The 24988-nt window shown below is 43.0% G+C and overlaps 1 protein-coding gene across 1 annotated transcript; it reads left to right on the top strand.

The window, feature by feature from the left end:
• The first annotated feature begins 21006 nt into the window (after window positions 1-21006).
• Window positions 21007-23028, top strand: LOC106891675 (interleukin-17A-like). Its single transcript, XM_014948385.1, has 3 exons — window positions 21007-21091; window positions 21654-21898; window positions 22763-23028. The coding sequence occupies exons 1-3, from the start codon at window positions 21065-21067 to the stop codon at window positions 22998-23000; spliced, it is 510 nt and encodes a 169-aa protein (XP_014803871.1). The 5' UTR covers window positions 21007-21064; the 3' UTR covers window positions 23001-23028.
• Window positions 23029-24988: the final 1960 nt, after the last annotated feature.

Raw genomic sequence — 24988 nt, 5'->3', positions numbered from 1 at the left:
ACTCGCTCATTATTTTTGATAACTCATGTAATCAGATTTCTGCACCCAAAAGAGTGGGAACCCGCAGACCAAGACATGGGTCTACTGAAACCTCTAGGAGCTTTACCCTGATATCAGCAACATTCAGCTCCCTCACCTCTTCGGAGTCAAAAGCCTTTATGTAACTGGGAAGTAAATATTACACTGGCTTCTTAATCTCAAATCAAAGTGTAATAAATGCTCCTATAATACTGGCCTGTCTTACGTTTTTAAATATGAAGAACAGGAATGTTTTGCTGGGGGTCTTTTTAACAACTCTGTTGCACTTGGTGTAAATATCTGTATATAATGCAAACACAGACACCACTCCTGACCCTGTGGATTTTTAAGCAATATCATTTACTGGGTCACTGCATGACTCATCTTTCTCTAAAATCTGCATTCATTTGTCTTATCAGTCACTGACATTAATGAAGTAATGACTGTGTGAAATTCCCTACCATGAATTGTTTTAGTAATCACAAAGAAAGGCCTTTATCTTGCTTTAAAATAAACAAGCAACTCCCCCCCAAAGCCACTCATCTCTCCACTGCAGTCAGTAAGCCTTTTTATACAAGCAAATTTACTTAGAGCAGCATTTATAATATCAGAATCACAAAGATTTTAAGTGAAAATAAATCTGAGCCATTCTTAGACTCAACAGCTTCTAAATCCATGGGAAAAAAAAAAACACAAATGTTGTATGAACTATGAGTTAATATTTGTAATTACTGCAAGTTTTCCCAGTTCTCCTCACAGAAATCTGGTGGATTGCTGCTACTTGAAGGGATGCAGCTATTACCTGTCCCAGGATGTTCCCTGCCAAGGTGTCTGCCCCACCTAGGACAAGATGAGCAATAGCCCCAAATCAAGCACCTAGAATAGCAGTGGGCACCAGGGTACCTTGCATTTCACTTCTGGTGGTCATTTTTGTCATCAAATACAGAAATATGTAGTATATCTTGTTCTCTGTGTCCTGACAGACTCCACTCAAGGGTACACCAGAACATGACACAAGCTGGAATACAGGAAATTCCAAATAAATATTGGCAGATAGGTTTTTCCCCATGAGGGTAGTCAAACTCTGGGACAGAGACTCAAAGAGACTGAGGCATCTCCATCCCTGGAGAAATCCAAACTCAGCTAGACACAGTGCTGAGCAACCTGGCCTAAGCTGGCCCTGATTTGAGCCAGGAGATGTGAAACAGGCCTCCAGATGTCCTTTCTGACCTAAATGACTCTGTGACTCTACTACTTAAAAGCTTCCTTCTGAGAAACCAGGCCAGGCTCCAGTGAGCTGCTGCCTGGTGTTGAATGCATTGCCTACTTGGCCAGGCATATCTCCAGGGCAGAGACTGTCTCCCTGTGCGTGTTTGAGCAGCTCCTCTTCTCAGCCAGGTCCTCAAGGCCCTGCCTTGATACCAATAATAATAATAAAGTGAAAGGAAAGAACACGATCTACCACTTCTCACTCATGTGACTTGTTTTTTTACAGCAAACTCTAGTTTTTCAGGATTTCAGGGCTACAGAAACAGGTCCAAGACATGCCCCAGGATGCACTTCCATGCACGCATGTGAGATTCCAGCCTCCAGCACTGGGCAATGACACACACGGGAGAGCTTGCAAATGATGTTCACTGGAATATCTGAACCACCTGGAAATATACCTCCAAAACACCCCAAACTGACCACAGGCACTAGCAAAACTATGGTGTTTTGTGCTGCCACTGCTTTTCCAAGGAGGAAGCAGATGACCAGCTCCGAAACACATCTGAGAAGCAACACTGCCTCTTCAGGAGTGGAGGATGGACAACTCTGCTGCCCAGAGGTCACGATCCAGACTTCTCTTATGAGATGACATGCTTCTTTATATCCCCATATGGATTAGGCTGCTATGGAATGTAAGGAAGTGTGTGGTTTCAGGGAGACATCGCCACTGTCCTCTGCTTCCAGCTACTGCAAGGAGTCAAATGCTTTTCTATAACTGCATTTTATTTGAATTTGACTTTTTCAAATACAGTTAGGCAGCTTACATTGGCTTCACAGTGCCCTTGATGCCCAAGGAAAGCACGTATGGATCTGCAAATCTAAAAAGGTTGCAAACTCCTGAATCCATGCAAATTTGCTAGAAGAGATGTGTTCTGTACATCTTTCTCTGGAAAAGTTGCCCATCTGACTGTAAGATCCACCTAAACAACATTTTCACGTTGTCCTGAAAGTGTTTTTCAAGGGCATTCTGAAAATCCCTGCATCTCAGATGGCCTCAATGATCGTCATCCATTCTCAGCTGATGGAAAATGGTTTGGATTTGGTGACGTGGTGAAAGAATTAAACAGCACTGGGTAGGAATGACTTGCCGGGAGCAAGACTGAATATGATCTAGATCTCACATGGGTTACAAAACTCTCCTCTTTACTCCCAGTAATTCATAACAAGATCTTCTTTAATGGGATTAAAATGAGTTCTATATATATATATGAATTACTCTAGTGGATTGAGATGAATCCAATACACTGTCTCAGCACAGAAACTAATTCATAACAAGATCTTCTTTAATGGGATTTAAATGAATTATATATATATATGAATTACTCTAATGGATTGAGATGAATCCAATATCTCAGTACAAAAACCGACAGAACGGGCTGGAGAAAGTTGCCTCCTATTTAATGTGACATTATAGAGCAAAGCAGGCACACAGACTTTTCAAAAATTATAGGTTTTTTTTTTTTCCCTAAATCTGTGTTATGCAGGCACACAGACTTTTCAAAAATTATAGGGTGTTTTTTTTTCTAAATCTAGCTCAGGATAGTCTTGCTGTGTACACAAATGTCCCTTCCTCTTCTGAGCACGTCTTAATTCTTTCCTCTAATAACACCATCTAGCAATGAATTCAGTATATTTTTTTGCAAATTGCAAGACAGTGGACCAGTTGCCTTTTACCAGGCTAGGACAGCCTGGAGATATCCTAGGTATCTCCAGGATATCCTGAATATCCTGTTCCACAGAGCTGAAGAACTCAAACCATTTCTCATACTTTGCTTTCTTCCACTATAGACCAACTATTTAAAACTGCAGGCAGTTTTCAACCAGTCTTATTTTAAGAAAGCATTTAGGAAATCTTTTAAAGCTCTGCAGCAATGGCGGCTGTTGTTAGCATTATGGCCTATGTTCTGAAAGGTTTTCAGACCCTCATTTCCAATGGGAAATTGTAGGAATTGTTCCTAAAATACCCTCAATACACTTGATTTAGTTAGAAAATGAAGGACATGTTCCACCTAAACTTAAGGAGGAACTTCTTTACTTTGAGGGTGGCAGAGAACTGGAATGGGATGCCCAGAGAGGTGGTGGAGTCTCCTTCTCTGGAGATGTTCAAAACTCCCCTGGACACGTTCCTGCACAACCTGCTCTAACAGGACCTGCTTTGGCAGGGGGGGTGGACTAGATGATCTCCAGAGGTCCCTTCCAACACCATATCATTCTGTGATTCTGTGATTCACATCTTAATTTTAGCCTGGTTATGAGAGGTAATGCTAGCAGGTAGACCTCGTAATTCAGCAAATTCCTACCCATGCATTTCTCCAACCTCCAGGCCAGTCGTGTAGTTCAGGCTGGACACACTCCTCTGGATGCAATGCTGGAGCTAGCTAGCCTTTATCGCAGTAGCTTGTATTCCTTGGCCTCATAATCCAAGAAGGCTTTGGCATCCAGGAGGCCAAGTTTCACTGTCTACACCACTATTAGTTCAGTAAATAGTGCCAGAGCCTGTGATCTTGTCCTCTAATCAATGGGCCAAAAAATAATGATTCAGCTCTCTCACCTTCTTAAATAGATGGTCATCTTCAAACTCCCTAGAGATGGAATGGTCCTTGGACCAAGGAATGGTCCTTGCCCTGCCCTCATTCCCAAGCTGAGCTTGGGAAATGTTAGGGTCAGTGCTAGTTGACATAGGTCAAAACTATGCCAGCAGCTGTGCTAAACACAGCAGAAACCACTGAGTTCCTGTGCTTGCACCTTCAGCACTATTTAATATACCAATATAGACCTTGAAACCAATGACATTTATGTTCCTCAGACACCAAGATGCTTTGCCAAATTTCGGTCTGAATCAAAACCAAGGCTTCTGCATCTGACCCGAGCCCTGTGGTCTCCTAGATGTAATTCAAGAAGGTGCTTGTCAAACACTGTTTCATCCTGTCCTTCTTCTACAGATCTAACTCTTAGGTTATGAAGACTAATTCAGGAAAAAAATAGAGTAAAGGAAAAAGATCTTTTCCTATTTGATCATGACAACTGCACGAGATAAAAGGGCACCCAATGGAAAGAGCAGGCAGGGGTGTGAATCCTGGCCTCTTTTCTCTCCCTGGCTCTGCTAATCAACCCATTGCCCATGTCTCAAACACAACAACACCTTTCTGCACCCAGTGGTCTTTTCATTTCTAAAATGCTGAAGATGTTGTAATCTGTGGAGATCTAGACTTTATTCGTCTGCCTATAAAGATGCTCCTAGTAACTTTGGAGGCACTGTAAGAATAGTCCACTGGCTTCTAGCTGTTCCTGCCATACCTGCCATACCTGTGTGTTTCAAACACCCTGTGGCTCTTCAGATGGTGCCAGATGCTCATGTGTTGGCAAATGAAGCCAACCCTTCTGGCTGGTCAACTGAAATTGTCCCTAATCTTGACTGACTGTATGAATTTGGGGTTTAAATCTGGAGTGGAATCCCATCCCTCATTTACTCCCTGCAGCTGTCTCCAGCCTGCGGACGCCTGTTCCACCAGACCCTCCTGTCAGCCTTAACTCTTTCTGCACAGCATGGGCCAGGATTATGTTACGGGCACACACTTGCAAGGACACACGAGAAGAAATAATGCAGACCAGTCCTGCAGACACGGGGCTAAGGTTTAGGAAAACTTATAGCCTGGCTGGGGGCTCAAGGCCACTGTTTTAACTCTGTTCCTCCCTCCATCTCCTGGTTCCTCCCTCCATTCAAAACCTGGCTGAAGGTTAAATTATCAAATAGCTTAAGGACAGGTTTAATTTTTCCCCACTTCCATCATGGTTGTAACAGTCTAGCACTGATGGGAGAGTGAATGAAGAGAATATTGTAGCTGAATGCTTGCCTGAGGTGTTCTTTTGGCAGAAATGTGGGTATCTCCATACGGAATAAGGAGTTTATGTTGCTGATGTTTTCCTTGCTAATGAATAGCCCTGATGAAGCAAAGAGAAAGTATGAAGCAAGCAGAGGAGCCCTGAGGTTACTCAAGTTAATATTTCTCCCAAGGATGAGCGCTGGAAAGGCAAAGGGAGTCAAAAATAAAGAGGAAAAAACACCCCTCCTAATTAAAGCATATTTCAGAGAAAAATTTATCAAGTCCCTGAAAAACCACATGCACACAGCAAGGGGCCTATGCACAGGGTTGGAAAAATGCTGCTTTTGTCCTGTTGGGAGGCTGCCCCGTGTCCTGCTGGTCATGGTCTCTGGCAGCTGTCTCCTCGCTGAGGCTCCCAGGTACAGCTGGAGGGCTCGGGGCAGCTCTCTGGAAAGCGATGCCTGACTGACAGCTGGCAGGTGACTTCCCTTCAATTGACAAAGGAGGTGACTTTCTTCCCTTCTTCCCTCCCACTTCTTTTTTTTTTAATTTTTTTTTTGGTTGTTTTTTTAAGAAAAAAAAAGGAAAGAGGGAAAATAGGGAGAGAGAAAGCAGCAGGAGGAAAAGAACTGTATGAAAAGAAATCTTCAGACACATGTTGCTGTGGCTCAGGATGGACAAATGCCAGTCCTCTGACCCTCAGAAGACTTTCCTCATTGCCCATGTCCAGGCTCATGAGTTGGGGCCAGATTTCAGAACAATGCAACTCCATGACACATCTGGACAAGGACCCAGAATTACTTCCTGAGGCTTATTGCTGTCCTTAAATACTGTTGATTTACAGATTAGTGAGAAATGCACCCTAGTCCAGACAACCACCCAGAAAAGGAGGCATCACATTAGGGCTACAAAGATGATTAGGGGCCTAGAACATCTCTGGAAGGAGGAGGAAAGGCTGAGGGACTTGGGTATTTTTAGTCTGGAGAAGAGAAGACTGAGGGGAAAACTGATCAACGCCTATAAGTACTTCAAGGGTGGGTGTCAGGAGGATGAGGCCAGGCTTTTTTCAGTGGTGCCCAGGGACAGGACAAGAGGAAATGGGCACAAACTTGAATAGAAGAAGTTCCATCTCAACATGAGGAGGAACTTCTTTCCTGTGAGGGTGGCAGAGCCCTGGAAGAGGCTGCCCAGGGAGGTGGTGGAGTCTGGACATGTTTCTGTGCAACCTGCTCTGGGTGGACCTGCTTCGGCAGCGGGGTTGGACTGGTTGATCTCTGAAAAGACCTGCTTTGGCAGGGGGGTTGGACTGGCTGATCTCTGAAAGTCCCTTCCAAAGCCATATCATTCTGTGATTTTGTGATTTTGTCATCACATGGACCCTGGGCATGGATCAGTTCTCATCCAAAATGGTTCCACCAGAAGTCATCTAAGATGGAAAGTGTTGAGGTCTCCTAAGCTGGTGTCCTAAGTGTGACCTCTAAGCAGTAGTTGGCACCAATGCTCTTGTCTAACATCTCTGATTCCCCTTGCAAGTAAGGCAAAGGGAAGCCAAGTGAGTTACTTGTTCAGGAGCTATGCTCTGCTCTGGCTGGTCAAACGGAACCAAGCCCATCTTCCTCGGAGGTTTGGTCCCCTTCAACCAGCTATAGCAGTGTTGAAAACATCAAGCCGGGAAGGTGGGCCTCCCTCCGCCTCAGCTCGACCCCACCAGCCCTTCCTCCTGGATGGATCTGCTCCCTCTCCGAAGATCTCCAGAGGTGCATCTGGGGATGAGGCACCTGAAAAGGTTTGGGATAGGTTTTGTGGTTTTAATAAGCATCACTTCAAGGGTGTTTGCCCCCACAAGGGCACATGCATGTACCTGCTCCAACGTTATCACAGGCCCAAAATATCACATTCATGGCTTGCTGGCTCTGCAACATTCAGCAGGTTTCTAATTCAATGAGGATCTGCAGGGCCCTAACATACAACCTTCTTTATTTCCCTGCCCTACCAAACATGCATCCACACACACCCCCTTTTGCTGAGTTCTGCCAGCCAGGGCCCTAACATACAACCTTCTTTATTTCCCTGCCCTACCAAACATCCACATGCCCCCTTTTGCTGAGCTCTGCCAGTTCAAGTAACTTGTATTTAAAATTAAAACAAAATAAATCATAAAGAGCAAGGGTAACGTATCCTTGAAATTGCATTATGTGTGTGAGTCTTTTCTTATTTATTTAACGCAAAAATGAGCTATAAGTAACTTTAACCTACAGGGTAAAGGTTTGTGACCCACAGGAAACATCATATCAGTTATCCCATCGCCACTTAGCCACAACACAACACAACATGGCCTCAGTCCTCTTCATGCAAGGTATCTTCTGAATCTTCCCATCCACACCACACCGCAACAAATCAAGAAACCCAGTGACATAACTGGAAAATGGCTTTGCTGACAGGGCCTGACCTATTCTCTAAGAGTTCAGTGCTGGGCTGAGCTCAGTCCCTTGAGGTGTTGGGGGAAGATATGTTCCTCTGAGCTCTCAATGGTCACCCACACTTATCCCTGCAGGAGCAATTCCTCCAGGTGTACTCGCATCCTTCTAAGGTGCTGGAAACCTCCTCATGTTTGGGATGAGGCATCCTCAGGCTTAACCCAACTCTGCTCAGCCTCTTCCTCCCCAAATCTGCCTGTGTACCTCTGAAGTTCCTGCAGAAGGTCTTTCAGCCGAGGCATCCTTCACCATTGAAATTGTGACCTCCTCTCATCTGACCACTTGTCCTGGAGCTCAGCAGCTCCTGCAAGTCTACAGAACACATGGGCATCAGAGGTAGACTCTCCACTGCTCGGTGACTCTGTTCCCTGTGGATGGAGGGGGAAGCATAACCGTTGTACCTCTGCAGCTCCTTTCTCATGGTCATTCTGGTAGGACCTCCATATGGAACTCCCTTCCCAAACAAGAGGAGCATTTTCCCTTCCCATCTTTACTCAGGTTTCCCAGGCATGTGAAGAGCAGCAATAATCCATTTTTACAGAATATACTCTGAGACCTTTTAAATGTTGATTTTGCTGGCAAGCAGAAGCCAAAACCTTTGTCTAGAGCAATAATGTACAGTAGAGCTGGAAAAGCCATCCCATTGCTTGTCTCTGGACTGAGTGCAACAGATGCTTAAACCCAGTCCTGGTTTACAACGAGGTTTGTAAAGTCCAATTTAAAGAGATGCCTGAAATAAGATAAAACAAACAGTGTTTCCAGCCATCTCACATCTCTCCTCTGAAACACACAGTATCAGCAAAATAAAGTATTGCCAGCCAACACTGCCCTCCCCCTCAAAACCTGTTTTTATCTTTCTTCTTTTTTCTTTTTTTTTTTTTTGAGTTATTCAGATTTTTTGCTTGTTTGTTATCTTTAGAACCATTTAATTGGTTGCACTATGTACATAATGAGATTCTCCTAGCACCTCAAAGATTATGGATCTTGAATGTAAAAAAATTAAGAAGCAGTTTTGTGGGTTTTTTGAGATTTAAATGAAAAAAAATATTACTTCTATTAAAAGGAAAGGTCTTTTTGAATACTGAAAGCTCATAATTTTCAGAGAATCGTAGAATCACAGAATGGTTCAGGTTGGAAGGGACCTTAAAGGTCAAGTTTCAGCCCCTTGCCATGCAAAGGAACACCTCCCACTAGAACAGGTTGCTAAAACCCCATTCATCCTGGTCTTGAATACCTCTAGGGGTGGGGCAGCCACAGCTTCTAGGGGCAACCTGGGCCAGGCTCTCACCACCCTCACAGCAAAGAAGTTCTCCCTAATCTCTCATCTCAATCTCCCCTCTTCCAGTTTAAAACCCTTCCCCCTCCTCCTACGGCTCCTCTCCCTCATCCAGAGTCCCTCCCCATCTCTCCTGAAGCCTCTTGAGGGACTGGAAGGGGTTCCAAGGTCTCCCCAGAGCATTCTCTTCTCCAGGTTGAACCCCCCCAACTCTCTCAGCCTGTCCTCCCAGCAGAGGGTCTCCAGCCCTCCCAGCATCTCTGATAATTTTGTTTAATGATGATTTGGAACAAAGTACCTTGCTTCAGTAAGGATCAAAAATCCAGTTTCCTTCTATATTAAATTATCATCTAAAAATAAGAAAAATGTTTAGTTTTGTTTTGCTTTCCAGTGAATTTGAGTCAATTTGGTCCCCCTGGAAATATTTTGGACAGAAAAAAATAGTATTGAACATTGAACTGAATGTGGTTGGGCTTTCTCCGCCATGGAGCAAGCACAGCAGGAGAAGACTTCACTCCTTTCTCTGCTGAGCTCTGTAAGACAAGAGCATCCATCGTTCTCAGTCCTGGCGTGGCAGCAATGAAGGAGTCTGTAGACAGCAGCTTTTTCACACATATGTCACAAACGTGATTTGGTTGTCACCATGTGTCATTTTGCTTCATCGCTGTTAATGTGATTTTTTCCACTGGGTGAAGTGAAAACACATCCGTTGCATTTTATTAGCCCAACAATTATGAGAAAATTCAGGAAATAAATAATTCTTCGAAATTATCAAGTTCCTTGGTCTTCAGAAAGTACAAAAGTGACCCAATTTTTGTTCCCTGCAGACACTTTAAGGTCGAAACCACTTTAGAAACAACATTCTGCATTAAACAAACACCCTGTTCACAAAAAATAACAACATGGTGTAAATCAACCTTGAGAATATTCTGCAAAATATTTATGGGTGTAAAATAAAATGCAATTTTATTGGGCATTATTTGTCACAACAGTCAGTTTTCAGGAAGTGATGTGTGCAATCCAAAAGGCCATTTTTCAGAGGAAATATATATATGTCTATACATTTTATATATACATATTTAAGTCAAAAACTCAAAACAGAAGCCATCTGTAAGCTTGATGTAATCCACTTCATTATCTGTCTTTCAAAACTAGCCAGTTATCACCCAAAAGCTTTTGAACATCATTGTCAAGGCAGACCAACATCGGTGCTTGATTTCCAAGGAGAAGACCACCATTCTCTTCTTTCTCCTCATAATTGTCTCATGAGGAGAAGACTCAGCCCCACCTCTTGACCAACTATTATTTATGTGCTCTTTCCTCAGCCATGTTGAGGTTCTTCCAGGGCATGAGATCATTTAATCCCATTAAAATGTCCTTTTCTCCCCTGAGGGAACACAGGTTGCCCGTACACAAGCTTCCTACAGAAACAGGAAAGAAAGAAAATAAGACAGACAAGCAATCACCCCACCATCTGATTGGCATTTCACTTTGCCCAATGTAACTTTATATGGTAAAACCCTGCTTGAATCCTTTGCAAGCAAACTACTGATTGGGATGATGAGACATTCGGAGACAGTTGTCTCCTTCCGCTTGTCTCATGAGTTTCTTATCACTCATCGGCTCTTGTGCACCACAGAAGTCTTGTGATATCTGGCATCTCCTGCGTGGCTGCTCTAAGAGATAAATCCCAGCTCCTGAGACAGCCCCAAAAAACCCCTGAGCGTCATGGGAGGTGAAGGCAGTGGGGATGTGTCTCTGCAGGGATGTGCAGAGAGAAGCTTTGCAAGGTGGTAGAAAGCAGCGAGAGGATTTCACTCCTTGGATAGAAGTGTAGGCACGTTTCCTTTTAATATTTCAGTCTTCACAGCAACAAAAATAAAAGGAGAGGTGAAAAAAAAAAAAAAGGAGAGTAAATTCAGCTACTATTTTGGAAGTGCTTTTAGCAAATCCTTAACTAATATTTCAGGGAGACCAGAGTTTCCTTACAGTGTATGCAACCGTGTATATTGATATGACCTTCTCACTGCTCCACACAGTGTGGCTCATACAGATAATGTGAAGAGCAACGAGAAAATCCACCTTTAATCATCCATAACTTTTATTTTCCCTCCTCCAAGAATTCATTACTTCTACCCCATCCAGATTGCTCCCTCTACTGCCACTGTTTTATCTGTTGCTGAGTGTGTGTATCTTATTTCAAAGTTTGGTGTATCTAGAAGGACTTAATTTCAAGGATTGGTACTTTCAAAAAGGTGCAGATCTTCTGAGGTGAAGGTTGGATGCAAAGATGATTGTTTCTGGACTGTTACCATGATAATATTGTGGCCATAATTATGTGAATAACCTCTTTAGTCCATAGATGACAATTTCATAATTTTTTCTACGTGTGGGGTAGTCACAGATGAGTAAGACTGATATTTTAATTCTGTGCCAGGGAGATGTGTCCAAATAAATACACAGTCAAGCTATACAACCAAACTTGCTATTACTTGTGGCCATAATTATGTGAATAACCTCTTTAGTCCATAGATGACAATTTCATAATTTTTTCTACATGTGGGGTAATCACAGATGAGTAAGACTGATATTTTAATTCTGTGCCAGGGAGATGTGTCCAAATAAATACACAGCCAGGCTGTACAACCAAACCTGCTATTACAGCTTACAAATAAAAAGTAAAAATAATACACAGATTCATCTTATGATGCTTATGAAACTGAAATGTGTGTTTAGATTCTAGCTTGGTATTAGTAATTAAAACTTTTAATATATCACTATTGTGGTCCTTATTATGTATTTCTCTCCAAAGACTAAATCCAAAAATTTTCACTTGGTTGACTGCAAAGTTATTTTATAAAATCAGGAATCCAATTTCTCTTAAGTACATTTAAGAAGGAAAATTCAATCCATATTACAAAGGACACCAGTTCAAAAGTGAAAATTATGCAAGTAATCCTCTTGAAAATCAGTTTCAAACCAGAATGCTTCTATTGCTTTTGAGATGGAGAACAGACTTCTGGATGAATGCCTGGGATCTGGACACATGAGGGAAAATATGTTTGGAAGCACAGGAGTCAAAACACAAAGAAATGCCTTTATGTCAGGTGTTGGTATCTCTAGTCTGGAATCACAAGGGAGTAGCTACTCCACCAAGAGTTCATGGTGTCCCATGAGAGGTCCTCGTGCTCTGTCCTGCTCAAACCATTGCCTAAAATCCATTACCATTTCCCAAAGCTTCTCTGGTGGAGAAACCAGACATCTCTTAATTCCCAGAGGAGAAACAGGAAGACCTAAATATGGTTATTCCAATCTCTCTGTGGTCCACCTCTGTCTGTGCCCTGCTTCATAACTTCTACCAAATTAGACTGGCCCATTAGCAATAAGGAGAGTTTATAAACAACATTAATGAGAACTGTGGCCACACAGCTCCTTGGCTGGGAGGCTTATGAGCTGCAGCTATGAATAAAACTCCACTCTGGCAGAGCTACTTGAATTGTCTTTTTTTTTTGCAAAGAAATTATCTGATTAAACAAGTAAGTTATCTGATCAAGTCTTCTGCAAGTAAATAATTTACAACCTCATTTGTTCTTGTGACCATCTGCCATGGACGTGGCTTGGATGAAGTATTGTCAGTTAAGAATTTGTTCATGCCTTCTCATGTTGATATGGTGTAGGTACTGTTTACTTAATGCCCATTGTTCCCTTACTGGATGTGCAAGAGTTTGGCAAGTATTTAGAAATACTAAAAGAGTCATGAACGTCAAAGACCTGACTCTTTCACGTGGTGTGGGCTGCTGTCACTCTGGGATCACAGGACGTGTTCCTGTCCCGCAGTGAGTGGGAGCATGAGACACAGATGCTCAGTGGATTTGGGGCTGTGGGTGGTGTCCGTTAAGGGACTGGACTGTGTAAACAAGATTGATCATATAATGTCATACTCACAAAGTCAGAGAGTAAACTGCAGTGCTCTTCATAAAAACATCCTCAGTATCATCTGGGATGTGGTGACCTGGCCGTTGGTTATACCCTGGGAACAGCAGACTCTTCATTCCACCAGACTTTTGCTTCTTTCTTCTGGTCTGGGATGATGCATGTTCTTGTGGTCCCTTCTACTTTGGGATCAAGGGGGACTGAAGGAAGAAAACCCCCTGACCCTTACAGTTTACTGAGCCTTGATACTGACCTTTTTCATCCTTGTATCCATTCTGAAGAAAACCCCCTGACCCTTACAGTTTACTGAGCCTTGATACTGGCCTTTCTCATCCTTTTATCCATTCTTGGGCTAACTTGTTGGCTGTCATTACTTACCTACTCTTCACAGTGGAAAATTAAGAGAGTAAGCCCTGCAAACAAGCACTGGAGAATGGATGATGGCCTCCAGCATCAATGGAGAACCTGTTATAGAAGGAATAAATGACCACGCAGGATTGCACATTGGTAGAAATACAGGCAGGACCACTATTCCTTTTTCTGGCCTTACTTGAGTTCAGCACAGTCAATTCAGCCAGAATAAAGAGCTGTTAAAATCAGCAGCGATGCTCCATTTCAACAGAAAATTACTCAAGAGCTCTGCCTGATGTTTGTTTTGCTCTTGTAGCTACAGCTTCAGAACAGAAAGGATCAGGTCTGGTTAAAGAGGCATCACTCAGGTTAAAATAGGACAGTGGGCTTTTGTTGCCCACCCATTGCCCCCACCCTACTGCTATGAGGCCATACATCTCAGCGGAGGACACCTTCAGCCGTGGTTATTCTCTGAAATCTCTGCCAGGGATAGTTCTGAAAACAGCATTGCACTGTGGTCACAATTTGCATATGTTGGGAAAAATGATTAATGTCCTTTTCTTGTTTAGAGAGGGGAAAATAAAAAAAGCCAACTCAAACCTCAGTTGGGTGAAAGGGCTCGAAAACTGGGATCCCCATTGCGCATTTGCAACTCTCATCAAAACCACTCTGAGTCACTTCTTCTCTAATACTTTTGAATTCTGACACTTTCTTGCACACAAAATGTGGCCAGGAGTCATTGGTCTGTAAGGAAAAAAAAAAAAATAACAAACAAAAAAAACAAGATGAGGAATGACCAAACTTTTCAGGTTTAATCATCTGGTGGTGGGCAAATGGCCACAGTGGAAATTATTTGATTTCTGCCTTATCGAACCTGCCCAACAGCGCTGAGTATCAGCCGTGGGATACAGATACAGTGAACGCATCGGTGATAAAACTAGTTTTTCTGAACCTAATTTGGCTTGAAAGCAGTGGGTGGTGGAGCACAAGCTGGTGGTCGAGCTAAGGGCTGGTGTCTCGGCACGTAGCACCGACCTCTCAAGGCTCCATGTGAGTCCCTTTCCTACAACGTCACCTCGCGCCGTTACCCAAACCACCAGCCGGTTTCACGGGTGCTGCGTGGTGTCCTGCACGGCGAGGGTGACCTCCCCCTCCACCGAGGAGCTGGAGGAGGCAGATCCCAAACCTTGTGAGCATCATCGCAGCCGGCAGGGAGAGCCTCTTCCAGATGAGAGCTGAGATTGCAGGGAGGTTGCTCCTACTTAATGATGCTTCCAGAGGGAAGCCGAAGGTTTCGGGGTCAGAATTTCATTTGTAATTTACTTTCTGTAAGCCTTCCCAAAGAATTACACTTCATCAGACTGGGGACCAAGCTACAGGGCTAAATTTCATCCTCATGAGGCGTCTGAGAGCACAAAGTGAGGAATTTCATCAGCCCATATTCTGGCATCTCTCCTCTCCTGCATCAGCCAGAAGAGCATACATAACTGCGCAGATAACCTCCTGCACTGCTGCTTTCCTGGTTTCCTTGTCCTGTTGAAGTCAGAGGTGACACCCAAATGTAAAATCACAAGAGGTGCCCGTGCATGAGAAACTCGCATTTGCAAAATGTAACAGCTGTAACAAGGAGAATTTATCTTTCTTTTTTTTTTTTTTCCCCCCAATGGATGCTACAAAGAACTGATTTTCAGATGTTCTCCAGACAAGTCTGTGACACTTTTTTCTCCTTGTTTGCTTCAGACTTTCAGTTTGGGAAACTCTGAGCACTCCAGCGCAGCTACTCCTAATTCACTGCAGAAAAATCATGGAGGTTAAAGAGGCTCACAAATCTGCAGCTGGCAACTGGTGTAGAGATAAGGACAAATACACCAAGGACTTCCTGGAAACCTTCAGAATTCACTGCATTTCAGATAAATTTTAATTACAGTGGTCCCAAAAAGGAAGAATAAAGATTTTCCAAAGCGTAGGGCACAGACTGCCTGGGAATCTGACATGAATTTTGTGTAAACAGGGGAGTTTCTCAGTGCTTCGATTGTGAAGAGGTGCCATGTACCAGCTCCCTGCCCCTCAGAGGGTCGGCGAGCATCAGGACATAGAAGCACTACACAAACGATTTGTCTTGAGCTTGGAGCATCACTCTGCAAGGGATGGATCAAGAGGATCAAGAGGGGTCAAGAGGAGAATTTCCCAACAGAGCAAGGAAAAAACACGTGCAAAGGTCTTGAGAGCGTGACCCAAGAGGAAAGAGGGACTGGAACAACTTTTTCCAGTTACCCACTGGGAATGGGAAATAAATGTCTCAACCTGCATCAAGTGAAATTTCAGATGGACACCTGGAAAAGTGCTGTGGGCAGGAGCTGCTGGTTGGGGGGCAGCAGCAGCAGAGACCCCAAGTCCTTCTCCCCCTGCTTCCTGCCACTCGCTGTGGGCGAGACACAGGATGCGAGCAGATAGCACAGAGCAAACAGAGAATTTCAAAATGAGTTAATTGCTTGTATAAATCATTCTACCAGCTTGAATCCCAGCCAATTTTATGCACAAAGGGTTTCTTCTTGTACAGTGTATAACTGGCTGTGAAATGTATTGCCACAGGATGTCTTTGAGGGCATGAAAATAAAGCATTGACTGGGAGATCTTTAACTGATAACAAAACTATGGTCATTAACATTACTGATAACCACAAAAAACAAAGAAATGAAGGGTTTCTTCTTGTACAGTGTATAACTGGCTGTGAAATGTATTGCCACAGGATGTCTTTGAGGGCATGAAAATAAAGCATTGACTGGGAGATCTTTAACTGATAACAAAACTATGGTCATTAACATCACTGATAACCACAAAAACAAAGAAACAAGGAGACAGCCCTTCCAACCATTCTGTGCTACTGACTGTGCTCAAGGAAGATCTTTACCACCTCTGGTGATCTGGTGTCAGCTTAGATCCCCTCTCATCAGCCAGTCCTTACATTTCTCAAACTTATCTTTATTTGCAGACAAGCACCTTGTGTTGTCTTCACTTGCCAGGGCTACATTTCAGTATTTAATCATCTATTCATTACCACAGAGCAGGCATAAAATCCCTGCTTCTCGTTAGGTCCAACTCACACATCTGGAAGCCACCTTTTTTCCCCTGTCCCTGCAAGCAGCAACTAAATAGATGAGCTGAGAGGTCTGCTTCCTTTATGTTGGCTTCCCAGTTACTGAGTATCTATTAGATATTAGTCATGAAGAGATGAGTCAACAACTGAGAGCAATCACGGCTGTTGAAGAACTGTGATATTGATTTAGCTATGATTGGAAAATTTAGGTGTGCAGTAGGAGATGATCATTTCTACTGGAGAGGAAAAGTAGAGCTGCTTAATAGATGGAAAAGGTTACTTAATCTTTTCTGTCACGTCTCCTTTATGAAGATCAAGGGGTGGGAGATTGGTTCAGTGATTCAACCAGTTTGGAGGGGACCTCTGATGGGTCTGACCCACCCATCCACTCAGAGCAGGATTAAGTGAAATTAAACTAAAATTAAACTTCAGCATTTAATCAGGGTGCTCAGAGTCTTGCCCCTCAAGTTTGGACTTTCTCTCAGATAACCACTGCCCTCAGACTCAGACTAATCATTGATCTCCTAGAGATTACCTCCACCAATCCAGCAGGTCATGCAATGCTTCTGTGTAAAAGAATGTTGTCTTGATTTATAGCGATTTATAAGAATATGTGCTCAACAGGAAGAAGATGAATTCTCTCCAATAAGACACACACACACAAAAAAAGAATAAATATCTTCCTAAATGTAAATAGAAAAGCTTTTCTCTCAGATAACCACTGCCCTCAGACTCAGACTAATCATTGATCTCCTAGAGATTACCTCCACCAATCCAGCAGGTCATGCAATGCTTCTGTGTAAAAGAATGTTGTCTTGATTTATAGCGATTTATAAGAATATGTGCTCAACAGGAAGAAGATGAATTCTCTCCAATAAGACACACACACACAAAAAAAGAATAAATATCTTCCTAAATGTAAATAGAAAAGCTCCTTAACTGAAAGTGATTGAAATTTTTTTTATTATTATTATTTGGAGATATCTGCCATTTCTCTTTCAATTTACAGCAAGCTCAGTCAGGGCACCAGAGCTCTGCACTGACGCAGGTCATGCAATGCTTCTGTGTAAAAGAATGTTGTCTTGATTTATAGCGATTTATAAGAATATGTGCTCAACAGGAAGAAGATGAATTCTCTCCAATAAGACACACACACACAAAAAAAGAATAAATATCTTCCTAAATGTAAATAGAAAAGCTCCTTAACTGAAAGTGATTGAAATTTTTTTTATTATTATTATTTGGAGATATCTGCCATTTCTCTTTCAATTTACAGCAAGCTCAGTCAGGGCACCAGAGCTCTGCACTGACCCACACTGTGACTTTGAGGGGAAAAAGTGCCATTATGGCCATCATGCTCAGATTTGGGTTCCTGAAGGATCTCGGCTGGGTAAAGTACTTAAGTAGCAACTTCATCTCAAGAAAGCTTTCCTCGGAGCCAAGAGAAGGGCTAGGTTTGGTTTCAAAACACTTTAAATAATCTTTAATCCTTTTTTTTCAGTAAGCTTTTGTTAGTGTCCTAGTTTTCAGAACTCTAGTTAGGACAAGAGCTAAGTATCAGAATAAAAGAAATGCCATGGGGTAAAATCTAATCTCAAAAAAATCGTGTTTAATTTTTGTTTTCACTTTAGACCAGGAAGAATTGGAAAATAATTACTTGGGACTTAGAAATGTGAGAGTTTCATTTTTATAATTTGGACCTGGTAAAAGCACTTCAAGAGGTATATTTTCTCCTGAAACCCTCTCATTTTGCCTATCACAACTGCCAACAGATGCGTTCATGGCTGAAAATAAACCATGGAAAGTTTTTTGGGGTTTTTTCTTTCACCATTGCGTGAAATGTTGTGTTACGTTAGCCATGTTTGAATGGTTGACAATTCACCTTTCAAGTACTGAGGTAACCCAAACCACTGACACATTTAGAGTAAACGAGCCTGGATTTAGGGTCAGGCTGATTGAACCTGATCTTCCACTACTTTGCAAGTTTTTGAAATTTTTTTGCTTCTAAAATTGGAAATTTGACTGACCCACTTTGAATGGATATTTCAGTAAATGGCATTAGAGAAAAACCCTTCTGAGGGAACCATTTCCTTTAACCTGTACATCTCTAACTCTAAGAGGGAAACTGAATTATACATTTAACTTTTCAATCATCAGCACCTTTTAAACAAGCTGATATAGGTCATGACTATCCCAGAAACTGCAAACTAAATTCTACCCTTACTTACATCCTCCTTTGGATGGCACAAGGTGAGTAAAATTCGGGCTTACACCTGAGTAAATACTAAACAAATGTAAAAAAACCACACCTTATTTGCATCATTTTCATCTGAAAACATCACCGAAATTAGACCCAAGAAAAGGCATACGTCAGCAGATCAGGGCTTTTACACTGAGTGTTATTTCGTGGTTCATTTGTATCTTATATCTCATCGTTCGTTATGATTGGTATCGTTGCCTGGGAAGCTGCAGCCTGAGAGATTTGAGCCTGTCCCTCTCTCTTTATGCCAGGTTTTGTAGTACTCTGGGTGAAGAGCCATGAAGAATTTGCCAGAGAGAAGAAGACACTGTAGGCTACTGGTTGGGACATTTGCCTGGGAGAATCATCAGGTTTCTAGTTCCTGGTCCAGTATCTGCTTTAACCAGAATTTTCACATCCCTGCTTTGCTGCTGAATGGAGTAACTGCAGAGCTCTGAGCTCTCAACATCATCATCTCAACACCATCAAGAACACTAGATGGTTCCACAGAAGCAACCTGTTCCAGAGCATCCTGAACATCCTATTTACTAGAGGGCTGTTGATTTAAGCCCCTGAAAGCTGATGAGAGGAATGAATACAGATATCCCTCCTTGAATGAAAGGCCTCTTTCAGGGTCAAGTCCACAGCTTTTAATTACCATTCAGGGGCTCATCAAGACATCTACCTAATAAATAAAAAATAAATAAAAAAATAAATTAAAAAAAAACAAACAGCCAACCAAACAAACAAAACCCAAACAAAAACAACCCCCAAAAAACCCCAAAAACCAAGGCAGTTGCTATCAGCCAGAGCAACAACAATGACCCAAAGCCATAGGGGGCACAGACCTGAAGCAGGGGTCCAACCTCTCCAGGTCTATAACCCCCTTCCAATACCTTAGTGAAAAATCTAGAAAAATATCCCTGAATGGGAGAAAGGGACCCTGACTGTCACCATGTCAAATGGAGCCTGTCCACCTGAACACATGGATTTAAATATTGCATGTTTAAATACTAAGATGGCAGGGTATATCACAGCTGCAGTATGTTGGTCTTAGAAGGATGGGGAGACCGCAGGGTGGGATCAAGAGGTCCATAAGATCATTGATCACTGTCACCCAGGACACAGGGCTGGGACACAAGGAGTCATAATGTCTTGGGGCTACACAGTACAAGGTATTTTAGCTCTCTATATTTTCAAGTGCCACATGCTATCATCTATATACCATGGATGAGGTGCCTGCTGTTCCTTCCCGTTTTCCTGCCTACAAGAAGAGTCATTTTGCATCTCTCAGCCTTCACAAGATTTCTCTTGGATCCCTCTGTCCTCCCCCCAACTTAAGAATAAAAGGTTTAACCACATCCATCACACTTCCCAACCTCCTTTCCTTAGGATCACAACCCTGTCTCAGAGCACAAGAGCCTGAAGTGAAATAAAAAGGTGACAAGCTCAAAATCAGTGTTCTTTTTTTTTGTTGGTTCCCCAACTCCCTCATGGAGAATGACTGAATTTGGGAACCTTCTATCACAAAGCATTCTGGTCAAAACTGATGTATCACACCCAAGGTGTAGATGTGAATAAAAATAGCCATATCCAGATTTGGAAATTTGAGAAAGAAATAGGAGCTTGAGGAGGAACTTGGGAACCTCGGGCACCAAGGCAAGCAACAGCACATGGCAAGTATGGCCAACCTCCTTTCCTTAGGATCACAACCCTGTCTCAGAGCACAAGAGCCTGAAGTGAAATAAAAAGGTGACAAGCTCAAAATCAGTGTTCTTTTTTTTTGTTGGTTCCCCACCTCCCTCATGGAGAATGACTGAATTTGGGAACCTTCTATCACAAAGCATTCTGGTCAAAACTGATGTATCACACCCAAGGTGTAGATGTGAATAAAAATAGCCATATCCAGATTTGGAAATTTGAGAAAGAAATAGGAGCTTGAGGAGGAACTTGGGAACCTCGGGCACCAAGGTAAGCAACATGGCAAGTATGAAGAGCAATTGGATGGGGACCAGCTGCCCGACATATTTGCCCAACTCAGGATGAAAAGACATTGGACAGACCTAGGACCAAACAGATCTAGTCTGGTAGTGCCACTGGCATTAGTAGTTTTGATACCTACAGGACCTCAAGTCAAGACTATGAAGTGCATCAACTTCTGTTTGACTAGACGGCAATTCTAGTCAAATTTAAAATTGCCAATTTAAAATTTCCTGCTTTGCACCCCCTTACAGCAGTGCGTGCAAATTTTTTGATGGTTTTATAACATCATCACTGAGTTTTCTTGTTACTTGAGTGACATGGCTAAAGTAATGACATCATCTGCAGATCTAAGAAAGGGTGACCCCATATCCTGTCTTCCACCTGCGTTAATGGAAGATATACGCATACCTTTTTTAATTTAAATTATGGTCAGAAACCGCAGTCAAGGTTGGGAAAAAAAAAAACAAACCACCTACTCCCCATAAACTAGGACAGCGCAGAAGCCCTTATAAAAAGTCCACCAGCAAACGTGCCCAGACACCTTCAGCTCGAGACAGCCCAGCAGAAGCAGCAGCCACAGCACGAGAAGGAAGGAAGATGTCTCCAATCCTTTGCGCTTCTCTGGTAAGAACTTGCTTTCTATTACCTTTTTTCCCCTATTTGACAGAGACGTATTTAAATCCTAATAGACGATTGCAAAGAATGGGGATGCATCCACCTTTAGAACTTTTGTTTAAACCATTAATAATTGAAAATAGCTAAAAGGGGAGCCTGCTGAAGAGCACCAGTGTGGGGCAGCAAGGAGACTGTACCGATATATTAACGAACAGGGCTCCTGCAACGTACTCTGAAGTAAAAGAAATAAATTGAAAACTCGACCTTAGAGTCTCTTTTTTGCTGTTATATCCTTTCTGCTGTCTCCTGTATTATATTATTTTATATTATTGAAATTTCTTTATCACCAAATTGTGATATCACAGCACTGTAAGGGCTGGTTAATGAAAGCAAGTGTGGATGTGATAAGTGACACCTTTTTTCCATAATTACCCCAACCTGCAATACAGACTTTAACGACCAGCTAGCTGAGCTGTGGCTGAATTTCCCAGCCCCAGGGAATAGTCATTATTTGTGCTGTGTTACAGCAGCTGTACCTGCCTTGTGTCCTAAATCCACCAATTTTTTTCAGTCCAGATCACTGCTCCTCCTGCTGCTGGCCCTGCTGTCAGCCAGCGGTGCTGCCTACAGGAAGGTGATACAGCCTGGGCTCAAGCCAGACAGCCTCCTCAAGCAAGCATATGCTGGATGTCAGACCCCAAAAGACGCCAAATTCCCTCAAACTGTGAGAGTCAACATAAGCATCAGCGGCACGAACCAGGAAACCAAAACGCCTCTTGATATCAGCAGCCGCTCTCTGGCTCCATGGGATTACAGGTACCACCTCTGTCCTTACGGTCTAGAAATATACTGGTTGGGATGGTAAAGAATAACCCAGAGGGTATGTCCACATCTTTATTATCAGTGTTTCACTGTTGAGAGATTTTGGAAATATGAATGTATCCACAGTCCATATAGAATCATAGAATGATTAGGATGGAAGAGTTGGAAGGGACCTTAAAGATCATTGAGTTCCAACCCTCTGCCCTGGGCAGGGACACCTCCCACCAGACCAGGTTGCTCAAAGCTCCATCCAGCTTGGCCTTGAATATAATAATCTTCTTTGAAAGATAACTAATACAGAAAGGAGCACAGAGCAAAAAATGTGGTCTAAACCAACACACAGAAAGCAAAGCCAGTTATTTTTGTAATTTAATTAATTTATTTGTATACTGGGGCAAGCTTTACCTTCAAAAGCATTTTTTACCTAAAAGATCGTCATAGGGCTAACATTGCATCAAATTAAGTGGTGATTCAATAACATCAGCATCAGGCCCTAAGAATGTTTCATGTTTTGGAGGGGGGGCTGAAGGTCTTTGGGTGGGTTAGTCTGACGTGTTGGGAAGCTCAAATCATTTCTAATTGGTCTTTCAATGTCAGTATTTATTTGGAGCAAATTCTTTGCAAAGGCAGTTGGGTGCAGTCCTGTCATGCTTGTCTTACACTTAAAAACCTGCAGTATTTAGTCATTTACACTTAAACCTAGAGTAGAGGAGGGTCTCTGGCCCCTTCATAGTGAATCTCCCAGGAGGTACAGGCTCCTGAGCTGGGAGCCCATAGTGATCCAGACGATCATGATTCTAGAGATGCAGAAACACTTCCATTTCAAACACTTCTCTGTTCTTTCCTGTCACCTCACAGGATCGACGAGGACCACAACCGTTTCCCCCGGGTGATTGCAGATGCCAAGTGCCGCCACTCCAGGTGTGTGAATTTGGACGGGCAGCTGGACCACAGCGTCAACTCTGTCCCCATCCACCAAGAGATCCTTGTCCTCCGGAGGGAGCAGAAGGGCTGCCACCAGACCTACCGGTTGGAGAAGAAAATCATCACCGTGGGCTGCACGTGTGTCACCCCCTTGATCCGACACCAGGCCTAAAGGGAACCAGTGCCAGGAGGGCAGGAGCTGCGGTGGAGAGATTCCTTGCCTTACAGCGACGAAATGAAGGGGCCTGACTCACTCTCTGCCAAACTGAATCAATCCATAATGATTAGCTAGAATCTATCAAAGTATATTAAAAATGAAGAAGTCTCAGTTTAAGAAAAAAAAAAAATAATATTATTTTCCCCTGAAATCTTGAACTCTGTGAATTTGGAATCAGGACACCTTCCTGTGCCGGGCTGAAAATGTAATGGGAACTCTTTATACATCTTTAGTTTACACTTTGAAATGTCTATTTATGTAATTCTATTTATGCCGGTGGAAAAGTCAGTAATAATGTATCTGCTTATTTATCTTTATGTAATAAAAAATAGTGAATTACTCTCTGGTATTCACCTTTTCTTTTTATAGAGACACCTTTTTCATAAGGCAAGAAATCACTTAATTCAGTTATAGCCATATAAGAGATTTGCATGATGCTAAAACCTAAAACCTGTTGATAACCTCTAGCTCTGCTGCAGCAGAATGTAAAACCTGTAGAAAAGTTAGGGCTTGTATCATTAACACCGTTTTACTGATAGAGAAACTAAGATACCTGGAGGAAAATTATTTACCAAGTGACAACCAATAGAGGCTGAGAGAGCCGGGGTTGTTCAGCCTGGAGAAGAGAAGGCTCTGGGGAGACCTTATAGCAGCCTTTCAATATCTGAAGGGAGCTACATGAGAGCTGGGGAGGGACTCTTTGTCAGGGAGTGTAGGGACAGGACAAGGGGTAATGGTTTTAAATTGGAAGAGGGGAGATTCAGATTAGATACTAGAAAGAAATTCTTTGCTGTGAGGGTGGTGAGACACTAGAACAGGTTGCCCAGAGAAGTGTCGATGCCCATCCCTGGAGGTGTTCAAGGCCAGGCTGGATGGGGCCTTGAGCAACCTGGTCTGGTGGGAGGTGTCCCTGCCCATGGCAGGGGGTTGGAACTGGATGATCTTTAAGGTCCCTTCCAACCCAAACCATTCTATGGTTCTATGATTTAAGCCAGACCAGCAGAAAAAGCAATGAGTTATCCACTCATTTCCAAACCCAGTTATCCACTTAATTATCTGATGGGAAAGGAATTTGTTAAGATAGGTTCAACACAATTGCTTGAGTGTTTCTTTTTTAGGAAAAGAAACTCCCTTCCCTAAAATGGCGAGTGTGTTTCCACTGATGAGTTTTGACTTTGGTCCAACGTGATCCGGGAATTCCAGCTGAACCCACTTCGGCACATTTTCCGAGGAGCAGGGTCACCACCTGGAAAAGACCCCGATGGATAACCGAAGCAATTAACCACATACTGCTAACTGCAGCCGTAATTTTCTCCAGGCTCGTGTCCTTCCAACACGTTCGCTGCCATCAGATAGCGCTTCAAATGTAGGGCACACTGACACAGCACTTCTGCCACGGCTGCGATGGGACTTGCGTAGGTGGATGTCTAGCGCCGCGGGTGGATTTATTTAAAGCACACTTGGGTTAAAAGGGCTCAGATAAAAAAAAAAATGTTCCGTGTTTCAAAAGGCAGGCCGCTTTGCCAAGATGCAGATGTTTTTGCTCTGCTGCTGTCTCGGGGCAGCGTGACCCTTCTCAGGCGCTGCCAAAACGCCATTGGCAAATGCAACGGCAAACGCAGGATTTCTAGAGAGACCAAGCTCATGGGTGTAAATCCCTAATGAGAGGCAGGGTCCTCTCGGGTCAAAGCATCTTCTCCTGACCCAGCTGTGCTCGCTGGAGATGTGATCATCCCAACTATATCTGCTGGGGGGTTATTCATAGAACCATAGAATGGTTTGGGTTGGAAGGGACCTCAAAGATCATCCAGTTCCAACCCCCTGCCATGGGCAGGGACACCTCCCACCAGACCAGGTTGCTCAAAGCCCCATCCAGCCTGGCCTTGAACACTTCCAGGGATGGGGCATCCACAACTTCCCTGGGCAACCTGTTCCAGTGTCTC

The sequence above is a fragment of the Calidris pugnax genome, unplaced genomic scaffold, assembly GCF_001431845.1.
Source record: "Calidris pugnax isolate Ruff unplaced genomic scaffold, ASM143184v1 scaffold140, whole genome shotgun sequence".
NCBI classification, from domain to species: Eukaryota; Metazoa; Chordata; class Aves; order Charadriiformes; family Scolopacidae; genus Calidris; species Calidris pugnax.
This window is presented reverse-complemented; position numbering and strand designations above follow the sequence as displayed.